This window comes from Alternaria triticimaculans (assembly GCF_023758025.1).
Source record: "Alternaria triticimaculans strain BMP 0046 chromosome Unknown scaffold_28, whole genome shotgun sequence".
Taxonomy (NCBI): domain Eukaryota; kingdom Fungi; phylum Ascomycota; class Dothideomycetes; order Pleosporales; family Pleosporaceae; genus Alternaria; species Alternaria triticimaculans.
This window is the reverse complement of record NW_026055985.1, coordinates 97,514-115,883: the sequence shown is the minus strand read 5'-3', so window position 1 is coordinate 115,883 and position 18,370 is coordinate 97,514. Positions and strand designations below refer to the sequence as shown.

At 52.6% G+C, this 18,370-nt stretch overlaps 6 protein-coding genes across 6 annotated transcripts; 3 read left to right on the top strand and 3 right to left on the bottom strand.

Annotated features, from left to right (window-relative positions):
• Positions 1–332: 332 nt before the first annotated feature.
• Positions 333–1,427, bottom strand: J4E78_010194 (uncharacterized protein; the record flags this gene model as incomplete). The annotated part of the gene is made up of 1 exon (XM_049370775.1): positions 333–1,427. The coding sequence occupies one exon, from the start codon at positions 1,425–1,427 to the stop codon at positions 333–335; it is 1,095 nt and encodes a 364-aa protein (XP_049217512.1).
• A 197-nt stretch (positions 1,428–1,624) lies between these two features.
• Positions 1,625–2,434, top strand: J4E78_010193 (uncharacterized protein; the record flags this gene model as incomplete). The annotated part of the gene is made up of 3 exons (XM_049370774.1): positions 1,625–1,705; positions 1,761–1,843; positions 1,894–2,434. The coding sequence occupies 3 exons, from the start codon at positions 1,625–1,627 to the stop codon at positions 2,432–2,434; spliced, it is 705 nt and encodes a 234-aa protein (XP_049217511.1).
• A 1,128-nt stretch (positions 2,435–3,562) lies between these two features.
• Positions 3,563–10,765, bottom strand: J4E78_010192 (uncharacterized protein; the record flags this gene model as incomplete). The annotated part of the gene is made up of 5 exons (XM_049370773.1): positions 3,563–3,989; positions 4,041–8,504; positions 8,559–9,303; positions 9,355–10,372; positions 10,757–10,765. 5 exons carry the CDS (start codon positions 10,763–10,765, stop codon positions 3,563–3,565), a joined length of 6,663 nt encoding a protein of 2,220 aa, XP_049217510.1.
• Positions 10,766–11,512: 747 nt separating this feature from the next.
• J4E78_010191 (uncharacterized protein) lies at positions 11,513–12,618 on the top strand (the record flags this gene model as incomplete). Its single annotated transcript, XM_049370772.1, has 4 exons — positions 11,513–11,617; positions 11,668–11,832; positions 11,885–11,963; positions 12,011–12,618. The coding sequence occupies 4 exons, from the start codon at positions 11,513–11,515 to the stop codon at positions 12,616–12,618; spliced, it is 957 nt and encodes a 318-aa protein (XP_049217509.1).
• Positions 12,619–13,340: 722 nt separating this feature from the next.
• On the top strand, positions 13,341–15,944 carry J4E78_010190 (uncharacterized protein; the record flags this gene model as incomplete). The annotated part of the gene is made up of 3 exons (XM_049370771.1): positions 13,341–13,618; positions 13,707–15,558; positions 15,612–15,944. The coding sequence occupies 3 exons, from the start codon at positions 13,341–13,343 to the stop codon at positions 15,942–15,944; spliced, it is 2,463 nt and encodes an 820-aa protein (XP_049217508.1).
• A 1,643-nt stretch (positions 15,945–17,587) lies between these two features.
• On the bottom strand, positions 17,588–18,282 carry J4E78_010189 (uncharacterized protein; the record flags this gene model as incomplete). The annotated part of the gene is made up of 3 exons (XM_049370770.1): positions 17,588–17,672; positions 17,724–17,876; positions 17,954–18,282. The coding sequence occupies 3 exons, from the start codon at positions 18,280–18,282 to the stop codon at positions 17,588–17,590; spliced, it is 567 nt and encodes a 188-aa protein (XP_049217507.1).
• Positions 18,283–18,370: the final 88 nt, after the last annotated feature.

The window sequence follows — 18,370 nt, the reverse complement described above, 5'->3', positions numbered from 1 at the left end:
TGTGGAGGCGGCGATTACACCATTGCGTGTTGGCGAAAAATGCGCTTTCTTCACGACACGGCGCAGATTTGAGACGAGTGGTGGGTAATTGGTCGTTATTGTTGTCGCAAAGTACCGTGTCTGGGGTTCACGGCGCCGTTCGGGCAAGGCCGCCTCAGGCCTAGCGCGTGAGCCCTAGAAGTGCGTCTGGCGCGCAAGCACGTGGCTTTCACTCTACGCAGGTCACGTCATAACTCAAGCACGCTGCAAGAAGAAATTAGTCTTTGTTCTGGATTCAAGGCTATTAATGATACAACTGCGGCTGCATAGTGAGTTGAAGAGTCAACTACTTCCTACTCCTGTACACCCGCCCACGCTTTCGAAAAGACGTCGCCTTCGCCATCCCTCCAACCCCATGCAACACAGTAATGCCGGAGCAGCATTTCCAGCTCCTCCAGTTCGTCTAGGAATTCCAAGCCAGCGATGCGCTCCTTCTCCTCGTCGTCGATCCACTTTCGCCAAATAGTACTTGTGTCCGCGACCTTTGCCCCGTTTGTCAAGCCATAGCCCTGAAGGCGTGCACGTTGGTCGCCCAACTCAGGATACGCTATCAATGTATGGAGGTGAATGTTGCGGGACTGGAGGTTCGAGATCATGGTGCGACCAAAAGCATCTTGGGGCAGGATGGGCTCGTAGAGAATGAGAGACGCAGGCGTCGCAGGTTGTAGGTAGTGTGTGAGCAGTGAAGACACTATTGATTTCACTGTCGAGGGCTGCAGGTAGACCAGGCACATCTCAGACAGGATCAACGTAGGTATTCTCGGGTCCAGGTTCGGTATCTGAGGGAGGGGCTTCTCTTCCGACGGGTCGGCCAGAGTACGTAGGTCGAGCGCATGGATGTTGTACGTGTCTGAGTGGTAGGAGGCTGAAGTTGACGGTATGTGCAATAGCTTTCGGTAAAGCAGCGGTTGCCTCTGTATGGTGGCTATCTTGGCGAGCGTATTCGAAGGGAAGTCGATTTCGTGATATACGAGGCGCGTTTGAGGGTATAGGTCGAGGAGGCGGAAGAATCGCGTGTCGGTGCCGGCACCTAGAGAGATGATCTGCTTCGCCGACGACGGGTAGGTGACGAGGAACTTGGCGACGAGAAGGTCAATGGCCGAGGTGCGGACATAAGTGCCTCTGTTGAGCAACGGCAGCTTCCTCGTCGTCTGTTGTGTCGCGAACAGCTTCGCATATGGGTCGTGAAGATAGCCTAGCTCTACACAGCTCACCCTGCTCCCCGCCGCATCTTGATCAGTCCCCTTGACGGCATCGTCGAGAACTTGGCCCCTTGTTTCACTGGAACCTCCAAGACCACCTCTTCCACGTCCTCTGCCTCTTGATGGTCCGCCGCGGCCTTGTCCGAGAAGAGTTCGTAGGTTGGGGATTTCGTTTGAGGAGGCCATGTCCAAGTTCGAGATGGGCGGAAGTGGTGGGGTTCCAAGCTCCAGGTCCGCGCGCTAGGGCTGCACGCCAAGCCTCTCGCCCGGCCTGCCTTTGGAACTTCTGGAGATTTCTTTGACGCGCCCGTCTTCACTCACCTGTTGCGCCGACACCACCGCCCGACACTCGTTCCCCCGCATCAACGTCAGCGACCGCAAGCATGGAAGGCGAAAAGTACAGCGCGTCTCTGATTCGCCTGTGGAGGGTCTGGCGGACAACCAAGGAGATGATGAACGACCGGGTGCGTTGCGCATGCGCTTGAAGGAATCACGGACTGCGCGCTGACTCTACCAAAGGGCTACATGATTGTCGAAGATGACATGACCATGTCACTCGAGGAGTTCTCAAGGAAATATGCGCGCGAAGACGGAGAGCCTGAGTATGCGCCAACCACAGCCATGTCCAGGCCGCAGTACTGACCCCAAGCAGCCGTTCGCGCCTCAACTTCTCCTGCCAGCCCTCCGAAGACATGCTCCGAAGGTATACCGATGCCCCGACCAAGAAGAACCCAGAGCCCCAGCCCAACATCGGCACCATCTGGATCGAGTTCAACGCCGACGAGAACGTTGGAATGAAGCAACTGCGCGACTACATGTCCCATCTTGTCAACGGCTCCTTCCACTCCGGCATCATGGTCACCGTAAAGCCCATGACGGGTATGGCCCTTCGACTCCTCCGCGGCGCAACAAGCATCACCGACGGTCCCAAGGGCGGTGTGGAGGTCTTTGTCGAGCAAGATCTGCTGGTCAACATCACAAAGCACGAGTTGGTGCCCAAGCACGTCCTGCTGAGTGACGAGGAGAAGCAGCAGCTACTCCAGCGATACCGTTTGAAGCAGACACAGCTCCCCAGAATCCAGTCCACGGACCCAGTCGCCAAATATCTCGGCCTGAGGAGAGGTTCTGTCGTCAAGATTATCCGAAAGTCAGAAACAGCCGGCCGATACGCTAGTTACCGATGGGTCATATAAACGTTCAGGCGGAAGGGTAGATTGCGAGAGAGAGACGTTCGAGTACAGCGTGCCGTTCAAGCGAAAGCGCGCATGCGTAATACCTCCAGCCGCGTCAAGGCCTTCAGATCGGAGTAGGCACCAAGACCGGTGTAGCATTGGGCGAGGCGTTTGGCGATGGAAAAGGGTCTGGTTTTTGACACCAATTTTGTACTATCTGAGAAGCAGGAAGGAAAGCCAGGGACGAACGAATCAAAGTCTCAAGTCTTCATTTTCCATAAAGTGCCATGCTCTGGTGCAGAACCCTTTGTCCATCCCTCACACCAATGAGACAGGGTCAACTACGCCACAGCCCATCCGCGTCACCATTTGACTTGTTTCCATACCACGCCGCATCCACACATACCCGATACCCTTAGTCCCCCTCCTACCCGCTCCTATTCCCAGCCCGACCTTCCCATCCAAGTAACTCTTTCTGAAAACCATCGAAGTCTGTGACCCAGCATTACCCTCATCGGTGAACTAGCCCCATGGACTATTCAAAGCTGCATCATCCTATTTCGGTAGCTGCTAGTTGCAGACACGGGTAGCGCGGCCGCTTGGGTAGCTTTTGTACCGTTCAAGTCACCGTTCAGAGGACGAGTGGAGAGCTGACTTGGCTTGGCCCGGGATACGGGAGCCTATGTGTACGGAGTTTGTTTACCGGTGAGCGTGGGGTTTGGTGATGGTGGTGGTTCTGCTTACGATCAGCAGGGCAGGCTGAGGCTGATGGGCTGATGTTACCAGGTTAGACGAATACCGCTAACCGTGTATGCCGCTCGCCGGATTGGGAAGATGGTGGTTTTACGGTGGTGGTAGCGCTGATCGTTCTTACATCACCATAGCTGCTGAAATGTAGGTACAGTAAATGTGATAAAATCACGAGGTTCGATCCACGATCCCCGCGACTTCAGATGATATGCATTGAGCGCTGAAATTGCGTCTTGGGGGTATCACACCAACTACACTGTACGCCCTGCTGATGCGAAAACCCCTATGCGTATATGGTACAAACACTGTGGTGGGGTATAATAGGGAAGCTGTCTGTAAAGAAGACGAAATGAAGTTGAAACATCGCCGCAAACAATCTTCCGCTGTACACATGCCTCCTCAAGGCTCGTCATCCTCTTGCTCGAACGTCTCGGAAAAGTTGATCAGGGAGGTGAACTGCTCCGTCGTCTCCTCAATCTCCATCGTTCTTCGCTTGGCTTCATCTGATAGCCAGCTAAGCGGCACCAGTATCATCTCGCCCTTGCTGTTCTTGAGAAGCTTCGTCCTTTCTTTCTTTGTAGACGATGGCTTTGGTAACTCGACCGCTGCCTCCATGGTAGTAATCGCGTCGCTGCGTCTATGCCGGTGTTCGAGGATATCCACGTCGATCGTACGCTTTGCGATGACATGGTAGATGTGAACCTTCTTCTGCTGACCATAACGACGACTTCGAGCGATAGCTTGTGCCATGGCTGAGTCGTAGTCATATTGCGTCTTCGCCAAGAAGGGCGAAACAAATATGACGTGGTTGGCCACTGTGAGATTGCTGTAGAGGGTCAGTACAAAGGAACTGTCCATGGTAATGAGAAGGACTTACACCCCAGCTGCAGACTCGCTTCCCAGATTGAGTATGATGAGCTTTTTCCTCTTTTTAGGATTTGTGTTCGCCTTGAAGTCCTCCATAAGCTTCGCTGCCGACGCCTTATGTCGACTTCCGCCCAGCGAGTGATAAGAGAAATTACAGTGGTCGAACACGGTCTCGAGAATGCTGATGATCTCCTCGTTTGGCGCGAAAACGATGCATTGATCAGATTGTGGAAGCCCTTGAACAAGTTGGGCAATAGCTTCAAGCTTGTTGCCAAAGCTCTGACCAGTATGCTGGTCGTGACTTAGACCAAGATCAGCCATCCGGATCAGGTTGCCTTCGCTTGCGTAGGAATTGCAGCCAGTATGTACGCAGGTCTCGTCGTCGGTTCGCAACGCAAGACACCCCTTACATGCAGTATGTCCGCAGTGTGGTATCGAGAAGAGTTGTTGAGGGCTAGCCACACCCTTGCAGACAGACGAGCTACAGTGGGTAGTGTTCTTGTCGAAGGTTGTAAACTCAAGATGATCGCGAATAGATACGATAAAACGCTTTGACCTTGTCCTATGGGCGAGTTCGAGGGCAGTATCTCGGAGCTGTGATAGTTCCTGTTTGATCAATCGCTCGCGCTGGACTTTAGACATGTCTGCGACATCAGCAAGCCCTGATTTGGGTGTCTTCTGGGCTTCTTTGATCAAAGCACGAACAATCTGACTGGAGTCATCATCTCCGAGCCAATTGTACATCAAAATATCCTTCTTGAAATGACCATAAAGATCTTGAATGGTCGACTCAGTGCTCTTAGACTTCTTCATCAAGCCCTCGAATTTTGACAGCAGTTTCAGTAACTCCTTCTTCGTGCTGCGTAATTGCTGCGACCTTTTCTCGATTAGGAGCTCGAGCGCAGATTTGCCTTCCTCGGTCTCGAAGAGCAATGCACACCTCAACAGCGCTTCTTCGGCACTCGCGGAGTTCTCCAAGCTGTCGTTTAGTCTGGTACTCCTGTCTGAGCCCGACTTCTTGTTGAGCTTCTTGATCTGCATTCTCTGAGAGATGAGGTATTGGGAGAGCTCTAGGTAGACAGCATGATGAGCAGCATCAAGATCCACCGATATGAGCTTTTCTGAGCAGTTAATGTGCTGCAGCTCGGCTTCATTCTGTCTCACAAAGTCATCGAGAAACTCCTGTGCCCGTTGGTGTCTCGCCACATGCCATTGCCTTGACATCACTTCCGTTTGCGACAAGAAGCTTTCAACGTCGGTCTGATCAAGTTTTGACATCTTCTCCGCGGATGTCGTAACCGAGCCGTCGCCGCAGAAATAGCGACCAAGTTTGACTCCCAAGAAAGATGCCAGCTGGTTGACATCAGAGAAGTTGGCTAAGGCTGGCGTGCCTGATAGGACCCAGCGTTTGTGAGCAGAGACTTGCTTGATACTCGTCGCAATGAAGTTGCTCCAAATTTTGTTGGTATCATTGAGATAATGGTACTCATCGACGATGATTCGGTTGAAGCGAAAGAGATGAAGCAATGGTGTCAGGTGTGATGAGTTGTCTTGTCTTGTTTTGGTGAAACTTTTCGCCTTTGCGTTTTTCGAGGAACCTGGCTTCGTCCTCATGGTGCTGAACGACTGGTACGCGCTACCATGCTGTATGCTGATAGGCAAGGTCGCTTGAAATTCGCGATGCTGAAGCCGTTCGTTCATTAGCTCGTTCGTCAACCGTTGGAACTCCTTGTATGGATGATGCTGGTACACCTCCAACTGACTTGGTATCTCACCAACAGCTCTCTTCATCCAGCAATTGAAAGCACGCCGACTGGTCATGATGGGCTCAGGTAGTGCGGCGAACTTTGCTAGCTCTGAGACGTAAGCTTCGTCAGCAAACAACGTCCACGACACTACGATGACTTTGCTTCGGCGAAGGTCGTCGATAGTGAGGCTCCTCAATTGACTGCAGCTTTCTATGACGAGAACGTCGTACTCTTCATACTTCTTTGAGCCTAGAAACTTCTCCAACTCTGTATTCCACTGCTCCGTGATGTGCGGTGGGCAGACAACAAGTGTAGCTGCTGAATCCAAGAAATGAGCTTGTTCACACGTCAAACCTTGATTGCGCTCCAGAAGCTTTTCCGGCGGGATTTGATCGAATTCACTTTGGATGAGCCCAATGCTGGCGACGGTCTTGCCGAATGACGGTTGATCTGCGAGCACACCACCGCGGACAATCTGTTCCATTTCGACCCGAGCCTCTGCTCTCCAGCCTAGACCGGGGTGAATCGACTCTTCAGTTTCACAGATAGCAATTGCTCTGCCTAGCTCTTGACTTAACATCCATGAGACAGTTTTCAACTGGGCACCTCGCAAGTATTTTGGCAGTATAGTCGCCGATGACTGACTATTGCTCACGTTGCTTTGTAAGTGAAACTTTGGGAAGGGCTGAGGGGGTAAGTCGGCATGATTGGTAACCAGCCTCCAGGCTGTGGTCGCAGATATAGCCTTTGGAAGTCTCCCTTTAGCACGATGCACCAAAGACATGACATCGACGCCAACCTGAACACGTGTCCCCGTCGCGTCACTAGATGCTTCTAGCTGAAATATCGTAGGGCGCTGCTTGATGACGCGCTCGAATGTGGCAGCGGCTTGGCGATCTTCGTGTGCCGTCGCTACGCCTTTCTCGTCTACACTCCATAGAATCTCCGGATAAGATGGCGCGCAAAAGCAATGTTCGAGCGACTCCGATTGTAGAGGCTGCCATGATGAGCATGCAGGCAGTGTCTTAGCGCGTTCTAAGGCCCATGAGTAGTCTGCAAAATCCTGGACGGAAAACTGGTCGTGGAGGAAGACGTCGAGGCAAGTGAGCGCCTGGGAGCAACTTGGCAAGCCGATCTCAAGGAGACGTTCTTCCTCAAGGAACCCAACGTCCAATGGAACACCTGCTGATTCCATTGGCATCGAGACGGAAGTCCAAACGTCTTGAATCGTGGTAGTGATAGCGTGCACACAGCCGTCCTTTACATGCCAGGGTCGCCAGGCAGGATTCACATGAGCAAGCGTGATACGGCTATCGCCATAATGCTTCCGCGTATTGTCTTGGCTGAAAACGAAGCTGTCATGATCTGATCGACCAATGGGATTGGGATCAAGGAACAAGTACATGTTGTCTGATTCCGTCGACCTTTTGTAGAGGCTGGTCGACGCAGTTCCACAATGCGGCTGATACTCGTAATCGCCGATGACGACCGCCAACTCTTGATCATCGCCCAGGATCTTGATGGTCCTAGGTACGGTCTCTTCTTTGAAGTCCACAAGACCAAGTCGGCTCCGCCATGAGCTGACCTTCTCAATTGAGCCGCTAATATTGAGTGTATGGTTGCTGATAGAGGGTATGCGTATTTTCCACTCAACATCGAAAAGATTATCTGCAACATTGCTTTGTGCGATCGGATTTCGGAGAAATTCTCGCAGGCGACTGTTGCCAGGAACGCTTGGTGGGCATTTAATGAAAAGTGACCATTGAATGTCAAAGCCAACTTTCAGCTCGATTGTGGCCCGACGCGAGCTATAGGTGATCTTCCACTCGTTGTACTCCCTGGAAAACTCGTCGATGCAGAAATACTGGGAAACCAAATGCGCTTCCGACACTGTAGTAAGATACTGGCTCAAAATTGTGTCTTCTGCGCCTAATTCGGAAGCGAGATGATGTATGTTCGGAAAAGCCTTGAGCTTCAGCCGCGGAGGTAACTTAGGCCTCCAGCGCCTGATGAATTCGTCGGGTTGCAGCTTTCGCTGTCGGGTCGATATGATTGCTTCGTAAACGTGCCTAGGGTTGCCCGCACATGATGTACAGGCCGTGTGTTCACACGCTGAGCATAACTGAATTGCGTTCTTGCTGATGAGCTGTCTGCCTTCGCAGTTGCACATACGCGCGCTCAGCTTCGCTTCCTGCTGAAGCTCCACCAGATCGAGATCCCCGTAGGTATTTGGTTCTAGGATGGTTTGCCCTAGAATCTCAGGATGAGTTACAATTATGCTGGCGGGGCGTACACATGATGCCTTGTCAGATGTGCCATTGCCTTCGGAACGAAAAGCTTGCGAGCCGGCAATGAGAGCAGAGATGAGAGACGCCCCGATCACTGTAGTTGACATGGCGTTGCCAGCGAGGTTTTGCAGGTCCTTTTGTGTTTCGTTCGCAAACAGTAGTCGATCGAGCGGCATGCCTTGAAGGATCAAAAGCTGACTACCATTCAAAGTGTGCTGGCGGTTGCTGGCAAAGTCTTGCCCACCTGGAGTCAGGCATGGCGCAATGCCCAAATCTGCCTTGAATCGATCGACGTTCTGACTGACATCCCATAGCGCCATCTTGTAAAGTGAGTCGCAGCCCTTGAGAGCAGCAAACTCTAGGTGAGCAATGTCGATGGCATCATGTACTCTCGAAGATTGAGAATTATAGAACTTTCGGTCAGCGAAATCGGGAGGCCTGCATTTTCGTTAGCCCGGATGTCAAAGACATAGCAGGGTTGTGAGAGCTTACATGACCGTGCCGTTGTCGCTCCGCCGGCTCACAGGACTGAGTATCCCGAGTTTCTTCTCAGACCGAATGTGGTCATTCCGGAGCTTGCACAAAGCCCAGTCCGGCTCGTTCTTCAAAATGCTGTAACCACTTGACTCTTTCAGCGATTCAGGGAGAAACGCCTCGTAAGGGCTACTGCACTGTCTTTCCAAGTTTTGCATCAACTCCTTCCACTGGTATGTCGCTCTCTTCACATCTTTACCGAAATGGCTACGCTCCACAGCGATCATGTACATTCTCTCTCGGGTTTGCGGCAGATAGTAGTTTTTCGTGTCGCAATAGATCCATTGAGCTTCGTAACCGATCTTGGACCATCTTTGTACCACGTCATCCCAAGTCTTCTTCTCATTCTTGACATTCTCCAGCAGTACTAGGCTGGGGCGAAAGCGCTCCGCGTAGGTGTAGATTGCTCGCCATGTGTCGCCCGATTCGCCACCGTCGTCGAGAGTTTTGCCTTTGTTGTTCATCCTGGAGAGATCTTTGCAGACGAAGCCGGCGATGAGTATATCTATGCCGGTAGGGATTTTAACCTCTGCTCCGTATGCTGTGATAGCGGTGGTGGTGTCCTTGCGGAGGAAGTCGCGCACGTCTCGGAATAACTTCTTGGGAGCGAAATTCCGCTCAATGTATCCCTGTTTGAAGATTTCAATCTCTGCGGAGAATTCTTGTTGGATGTACATTCGAGGTTTTCCCATCCGTTCCAGTGCTTAAAAACATGTTAGATATAACATGTGATGTTTGCGTGCAAATGACTGACCTTTTGATATCTCATCCAGGGCTAGCAACGGCGACTCAGTACCAGAACACATGGTCGCTACTCTGATGGGCCTTTCTCCTAGACTTTGAAGAGCTTCACAAAGACCGAGACTTACCGCTTTGGCAGTCATATCGAACATGCAGTCTTGGATGTTCGAGAGCGGAGGAAGGCTCAGATCGATGCCTTTGCCAGCTCGACTTGGTTCTCCAGTCTTAGTGTTCCGACGTGGGTTTGGCTTGGGCTGATCGTCTTCAACAGGGATAACGTCCTCATCTATGGAGATGTCTAGCGATTCGGCGTCACTGGCGCCCGATGCTTCCTCATCAGAAGATGCAGGCTCAATTTCCGCTTCGCTTTCTTCTTCTTCGTCCGTTGTAGGAAAACTGTAGATGTCTGATACGTCCTCATCTTCGTCTTCGGCTGCGAGACCCAGGTCTTGATCGGATACGTCCTCAAGCCTGGGTTCAACATAGGACACCCTAGGCCGAGCCCTGCTGGAGCGTCCACTACGACTAATGCTCAACGTGTTGACCTCTTTTCCCTGATCCGGGTCGCTGTCCATCATCGGAACGTCCTCATCACCAGATGCTGTCGCTGACTTGGGATCGTCTCTTAATACAGGGTCGTTCGAAGCTACGGGTGAAGGTAGCGTATCGTCGCCATCGTGCGTTTCTTCAATTGCTTCGACAGGCTTTTCTGGTGTCCCTGGGGCTTTGCGCAAACTCGACCTGGATGGGCTAGAATTCGGGCTCGCCACCTGTGTATGCTGATCGGGTGTACTGCTCGGTAAGACCCTTCTGCGTTTCGATCTAGACGTGTCGTTGCGTACTGTGTTGCGATCGAATCCGTCACTCGAATTCTCTGCAGCGAGTTGTGCGTCATTGTTGGTTTGGGGTGCCTCGCTACGTCGAGTTCTTCGGCCTCTACTGGACTGTTCTGGTGCAACCGCTTCAGACTGAGGGGCGATTGCGGTTCTTGCACCTACGTGGTCAGGCTTGGGCTTCTTCTTCTCGGGCAGCTTGCGACATAGATGTTCAGTTTTGTTGCGTATGCAAGTATCACAAGGATCTTCTCCGTCACACTGCTTGAATCCTCGTATTGTGCATCGCGGACAACGTGCCGCTATCGCTGTTGATTCCTCTGGCGTGGGCAGCCTACACTTCTTCTTCTTATCCCGTATACAGCGTGTACACAGGTCTGCTCCTTGTTCTGTGTGACATTCGTAAGCCGCGTTGCCTCCACGTGTGAGACAAAAATAGCAGCAGTCTGAAGGTATGGGTGGGTCGGCATCGTCGGTCGCTGGAAGAGGCGTCGTGGAATCAGTAGGGATAGAGGGTGCGTCAACTGCAATTGGTTAGCTCTTGAGGGACAGCAAGTGATGATGATAAGGTGAACGGCATACCATGGACATGCTGGGCTGTGTGCGCGCGGCGAGCGCGATTACCTCGCGTATGGGTCTCAACCAAAGGAGTGCGCTCAGTACTCCCTCTGCTGGCAGTGAGTGGCCGTGGTGCAACATGAATAATATCATCGTCGTACTCAAACACGCTGTGTGCAGGTGACACTTGGGCGACGCGCTTCCGCTTACGCGAATTGTTTTGTCCCATGGTGAGAGTATCTCGATGTAAGACACGGAACTGAGTATCGGCACAGCCGTTAATCTAGCGATAGAAGAATGGAGTGGCGCGGTTCGCTCATGGCATGCAATTCGCGCGGTTGGCTCAATAAAGTGTATGGAGTTCATGCGGCATGCAGGCACGTAGCACGACGACGCGTCGCGCTAGTGAAGCGAAAGCACGTGGGGTCATCCTGTCACGGCATGTACCCCGCATTCCGTCTCTTGCTGCTGAGTTGTAAGGCTTGGTAGAGTTTCAAGGAGGAACGGCATCTCTTCGATAGTTCATAGATGGAGTGAGAGTGAGAGGACTTGCGTGAGCCGTTTCAGGCATGCACAGCCGAAGCGGATAGAATACTCAGAGAGGGAAGGTGCCATCCTACGCAGCGAAGTCGGGCAACACTCAGCTCACCTGGGCATGTACCTGTATACCTAGGTATCCACCCTCGTGGCTTGGTACTCGTATTATCCTCACCGCAACACCTAGAAAACACATAACGTTCTTGCTCTGCCTGGTGTTCACGACATTCACAGGATAATATCATGTCTAATCAGGCAGTCAACACATTCGAGGACCTCACCGGTGTCTCAACGTCCTCCTTCAGCAATCCGTACGATGCATTGATTGCGGCCTGTCAGGATGATCCAGTAAGACACTTTGAAGTGTGTTTCTTGCACATACTTAGCAAACATTGCAGGTTCAGATCCAGGAAAAGTACCAGCTGCATCGGACTACGAGGAATGGCCAGCAAAAGGCGAAGATGCTCGACGAGAACTTTCAGGGTGTCAATATAGACCCCATACTCTTGAGATTGGAGGACCCCACTGTCGAGCCCGGATTCAAAGATCCCCGCAATTGTTTCGTAAGAGCGCTGATGTACGAATTGCATCGAGGCATGTACTCATCCTGTGCAGGTATTCTGGGGCCGTCCCACAGAGCAAGTCAAGGATATGATCAACCGAGTGCAACAGGAACTGCGAACGGTAGCACCAAGTAGGCACGAGATCATGTTTACCGTGTTACAACGCTGATGAAAGCAGATTTATGGCTCATGCCCCGCGACAACCAGCACATTACAGTACTTGAAGTGACGCATTCGAAAACGGCACCAGAGATCCAGCAACTCATCGATAGTGTGCGAGACAAGATACCTGCCATGACTGACTATACCCACGAGCATCGCACGCGCCTCATCAAGCCCTTGATTGGGTACGATGCTTCAGCGATAGCGTTGAGCTTTGTACCTGCAGCTGGCGAAGGACTGCACTCTGGCCGTACGCCTGAAGACGACAAGTTCACTTACCACCATCTTCGCCGAGATATGTTCTCCATGTGTCGCGATGCAGGTCTTCAAGTGGAATCGCGATACGTCGTGCCGTCAAGCCATCTCACTATCGGTCGCTTCATCTACACCAAAGATCAGGAAGACGGAAACGGCTCGCTAGATCCCGAGAAGACGAAGGCTTTGATCGACAAGATCGAGGAGATCAACGCCTGGCTGCAGAAGGACTACTGGCCAGAATATAATGAAGGCAAGATACCTGCTGGAGGAGAGTTCAACGTGGGCCAGGAAAAGGGTTTGCACTGTGGGACGGGCCCCCTGTGGTATGGCGGAGGCGATGCAGTGCATCTTGGGAAGGGCTACTGAGCAACGTGAGGTTCTTCAACACCATTTTGGTCACCGCTTGATATTGTGCGGCGCTTTTGTTGGGCCCACAAGTCAGAAGGTAGGTGTACGGCTCTCAGCTGGGGGGCGTCGTGATGTGCTGGCTAGGTTTCGCGTCGCATTCTTTTAACCCGGTATCAAAAGACGTCTATAAAGTAGACATATCCATTATCTTGGGACGTGCGAAGTTATTGAGGTTTATGTTTGTGCATGCAGCAAACACCTCAAATTCAAGCCTTCCCCTACCTGGGCACGCCGACCTAGGAAAAAACTGAACAGCCTGGAGCCTACGTTGACGTTAGGTCACCTACTTTGCAAAGATTTGGGTCAATGTAGTCTGCAGACCTGTTCAGTTTTTTTCTTGTATGAGGTGTGGGTAGTGGCGGCGGAGCGGCGGGGATGACGTGTGGCGTGTGGCTTGGCCAAAGCGCGTTCCTGAAGCTCCCCACGCGGCATCACAGACCCTGACGGTCAAGTTGTATCACGCTTGTTTCTGCTCTGGCTTGCATAGATTTTGAACTGGACAGATCATCGAGGAGTAGACATTACACCACGACCCGGCTAAATCCATCCTTATACTGTAGCCTGGAGACCTTTGCGACCCCGTGAGGCCCCATTGCTGCTGCCTCCCAACGTCTTCACGAATACGTGGCATCCACCTTCCCAATACCCCAAATTCGATAGCGACGTCCTCAACACCAAGCATGTTCAACCGCGATCGACTTCCAGGCCTTCCTGGTAGCTCCCCTCGGCCACCGCCCCGTAACGACGGTTACGGACGCCCACCCCCGCAACAGCAACCACCACAAGGTCCTCCGCGAGGCCAAGACACAAGAATGGCGGGTTATGATGACCGGCCGCAACAACAGCGTATGCCCGCAAGGGGCCCTCCAGGAGGCGGTGGAGGCGGCGGCGGCGGTCCTCCACGACAGCTGCGGCCCATCAAGAGCCCAGGAGGCAACGCGTACGCTTTTGGCAACATGTATGTACAGTCAGCAGCAATGTAGTCTGCAAGCCTCTTCAAATCCCAAATTTGTATATATTCAGAACTGTTGGCTGATAACATGAAGCGTCGCAGTCTCCCCTCAAGACTTCCCACCAAACGCCGACGGCTCCGACATCTACATCATTGTGAACGGGAACTACGCACTTTCCGCACGACCAACACAAGGATGTAACCCGGGCGAGATCGGTCTCACAGATTTCCAGCGAACATGGGCTGGCATATCACTTGGTCCCCAGGAGGTTGTTAACGCGGCACCATACGATCACTTCGCGTACAGCGGCGGAAAGTCATACTTGGGCGCAGTGGACGTGGAAGTCGGATTCGCGGGAAGGAAGACCACGGAGACGCCTTACGACCAGGACGAGCTCGCTACCGTCTTCAAGAAGAGTTTCGAGAACCAAATCCTTTCGCCAGGCCAGCAGCTTGTGATCGATATCAAGAACATACCACTCAAGTTATCGATACGAACTGTGACGCTAGCGGATTTGTCTATGGAGAAGGATGAGGCCAACGCGCCTGCGATTACCGATCCTCGAGCTCGTGGCATCCTCACAAGACACACCCAGGTCGACTTCTTCAAGGATGCCAAGACAGATATCAAGTTAAAGGCGTCAGCGCGACGAGCAGCGGCAAACTCCATCATCCAGCCAGGCTTCAAGTTCGAAGACATGGGTATCGGTGGCTTGGATGCCGAATTCGGTGCCATCTTTCGACGAGCTTTCGCCTCCCGCATCTTCCCTCCGGGTATTCGGGAGAGGCTGGGTATCGATCACGTCCGCGGTATGCTCCTGTACGGACCTCCCGGTACGGGTAAAACCTTGATAGCTCGGCAGATCGGAAAGATGCTGAATGCCCGCGAGCCCAAGGTCATCAACGGCCCGGAGGTGTTGAACAAGTATGTCGGAGCGTCCGAAGAGAACATACGAAAGATGTTTGCGGACGCAGAGAAAGAACAAAAGGAGAAGGGCGACGAAAGTGGTCTACATATCATCATCTTCGACGAGCTTGACGCCGTGTGCAAGCAAAGAGGTTCTGGCGCGGGTAGTGGTACTGGCGTAGGCGACAGCGTTGTCAACCAGCTGCTATCCAAGCTCGATGGTGTTGATCAGCTACACAACATCCTCCTCATCGGTATGACGAACCGAATGGACATGATCGACGAGGCTCTTCTGCGTCCCGGTCGTCTCGAAGTGCATCTGGAGATCTCACTGCCCGATGAGTCCGGCCGGGCTCAGATTCTCAAGATTCACACAACAAAGATGCGCAAGAACAACGTTCTTGAGCAAGATGTCAGCGTCGAAGAGTTGGCTAAGCTTACCAAGAACTTCTCTGGAGCTGAACTCAACGGTTTGGTCAAGGCCGCCACATCGTACGCATTTGGTCGGCATATTAAGGATGGCACCACTGTCAAAGCAGACGTGGAAGATATCAAGGTCATGCGACAGGACTTCCTGAGCGCACTCGACGATGTCAAGCCGCTCTTTGGTGTCGCTGAAGAGGAACTCAGCAAGCGATTCCGCCACGGCATCATCCATTATTCGCCCTTCATCAGGGATATACTGGAGGATGGACGTCTATACATCAACCAGGTCAGAAAACCGGAATCGAGTCCGCTCCTCTCGGTCGCGCTCCACGGTCCCCCAGGTTCCGGAAAGACAGCGCTGGCTGCGAAAATGGCAATCGATTCAGGTTACCCATTCATCAAGCTGATCTCAGCTGAAGATATGATCGGCTACAGTGAAATGCAGAAGGTTCAACAGCTGGATAAGGTTTTCCGAGACGCATACAAGAGTCCGTTGAGCGTCATTGTCATCGACTCGATCGAGCTCCTACTGGACTGGGTGCCGATTGGCCCTAGGTTCAGTAACACCGTTTTGGCTGCCCTGAAGGTCCTGCTTGCCAAGGAGCCACCAAAGGTATGTAGCCTCACTATCCCGCTTCTACTGTGTAATCCATCTAACGACCCTAGGATCGTCGCCTACTCATCTTCGCGACAACGACCGAACGCTCGGTACTCACACAGCTCGATCTCTTCGCCCGATTTGACGCCGAGATCGCCGTCCCGAACGTCAACACACAATCCGAGCTGGCAGCCGTCCTGCGGGAATCCGGTGCCTTCTCCGATTCCGACCAACAGCGCGCCATCAGTGAGATCCAGGAGATGACAGGTAACACCGAAATTGGCGTTGGCATCAAGAAGATCCTCACCGGTATCGAGACGGCGAAACAGGACCAGGATGTACCTGGCCGCTTTGCTCGCGTCATGTCTCGTGCTATTGCTGCGAACCGGGGGTCGATATAGACTGGGGTTTAGGTTTAACGAACTACCCGTGAACTTGTTTGAGATACGTTAGATCGAGTATCTTTAGATCTCTGCCACGACCACTGTGGTCATGGCTTCTGTAGATGCATGAAGCAATCCCAATAGAGACGATATACTACTTCACAGTTACAGTCACAGTTCTATCCCCTTTCATGCCTCAATGTACTCGCGCTTTCTTACACCCAACGTTCAAACGATAACAGCCTCACTTCTACCCCAGTCCCTGTTCAAGTACCATCATACACGATACAACCTCTCCCACTTCTCGTTCGGAACCGTCCTCGGTACACAACATCCCCCTCACCTGCAGAAAACCTGTCACTGTCAGACTCCATTCCAATAACCTCACATACATCTGACACCCCGTACTCCTGATCTCAACAACACCCCCGGAAGACACGGCATCGTCATGTCGTATCCCAGTAAGTCCAAACGACAAGTCCGTGGTTTCGGAGGTCGCCGCCGCGTTTTCCCTTTCCCCCCTTCCCGAGTCGCACTTGGGCCGCCCTGCTTCCGAGTGGGCGAGACCGAGCCGTTGGGTGAACGAGGATGGGGGGTGGGGTCGAGGTCCAGGTGGGGCAGAGGTGCACGACATATGGTGGCTTGCGTCTGTTGGGTTGGGATACTGGTGTTAGATAGACGGTGGTGGGGCGGGATCTGAAACTCTAAACCGGTGTTGTTTTGTGTAACGGAATGGGCTAGCTGAGATCGGTTGGGGTGTTGGGAGTGATCTACTACGGTTCGGTTAAGGGATGGCTAGCAACTGGCTAGGTTTGAGGTCACTGCTACAGTGTTGGAATGTGGATCGGGCACGTGCACGGTCAGTAGGTTTACGAGTACATCTCACATATCCGCTGCAATGGTACACTTGAGCAGGTTCGAAGTCACGGTTTCTCAATAGTTCTCACGCTGAACCTAATTCAACAAGTGCATTTAACATGCGTGCGGGTGGGTCACTCCGCTTGGAAGTGGATCGTTACATAAACACGTAAAAAAAAAGATGAAGAAGCTACCTTAAAGAGATCCTCGTGACTGGCGAGCCGTCCGTCGGTCTGTCACATGATATGATGAGTTCATGACGCCGATCCAAAAGCAGTCCATTTCCCAGACCAAGGAAACGAAAACAGCATACGCAGCCTTGCTCAACACTTCATAGCCGCCGTTGAAGCCCCACCTCCCAGTCTTACACGTTCGACGAATGAGCAAGCGTACCAGCTTTCCAGCTCGCAGCTCGCCTCTGGCCCGTCGACCGTTGGCATGGACCACGCCAGCGCCGCACTATCCGAGTGCCTTGAGTCGATTGACAGCTGCCATTCGCTGAGCGCTTGCATCGAACAGCGGGCCGGTCCGCGTTATATTTTTGGGAAAAGAAAAGCCGGCGTGTGGGTCGCTAAAGCAGCGAGGCCGTCTGCCGAGAGTGGATCGTGAACGACAGTTCGCGTTTTGACGTCTACCGTAAGCGGTTTGGAGACGTCCTGAGTTATAAAAGAAACAATGAAGTCGATGGTATCCGTAGAATCGTAAAGTGAACGTATGCCGCCCGTGATTTGAGAAAATCCGAAAAGTTGTATGGTTGTATCATCCACAGGCCGTAAGGCGAATATTTTAAGAAGCGCAAAGAACTAGTAGTCAAGAGGCGCTGGGTATCGGCCTTGGGCGGTGCGGAACTGCTCAGGGTACTTTCGCGCCGCACGCTCGTTGAGGGAGCTGCCAATTTGTCAGTCATGCTGTCCAAGCTTAAAGTCGCGGTCAACTCACTCCACGCGTTTCTGTGTGTATTGCAAATCTCTCTGCACGTCTTTCGCGGCTTTCATACCGTCTGCGAAGCTCATGCGTGCGCCAGCTAGTCGGCGCTGAGCAAGTTGTTGCAGTTCGAGAAGCTCGCGATGCTTGGCGTTCAACTCGCCAGATCTGCACGTCGTGTCAGTTCCGCAAACGCAATTGATACCGCGCGAACGGTCGCGCGGTGAGATGGTTATCAGACTTACGTTTGTGCTTGCTTCGCTAAGCTGCGATCTAGTGGCATTGGGTCGAATGAGCCGTTTACACGGCTGCCCATGTAATCGAGAAGATCTACGCTCGCAGAGCCACTGCTCGAATCGTAGTCGCTTGCGCTACCGGCGTAGTTGCTAGAAGTCGCCGACGGCTCGTAAGAAGGTACGCCGGATGTTGTGACGCTGGATGGAGCTTCAGGTGGTGATGCTGCTCCACGTCCGTAGCCATGGTGTTGGGGCGGGTAGTAGAAGCCTGGTTTCTGTGGCATGTTGATCGGGTAAGAGGATTGGGGCAATTGGTAGAACGAGTGGGTGGCAGCCATTTTGGGTAGCGTTTAGATCTCTGATGGGTGTTGAGAAAAGGTTGGGTAGTGTGTCGGCGCGAGGCTCAAGTGGTATGATAGCTTGAGT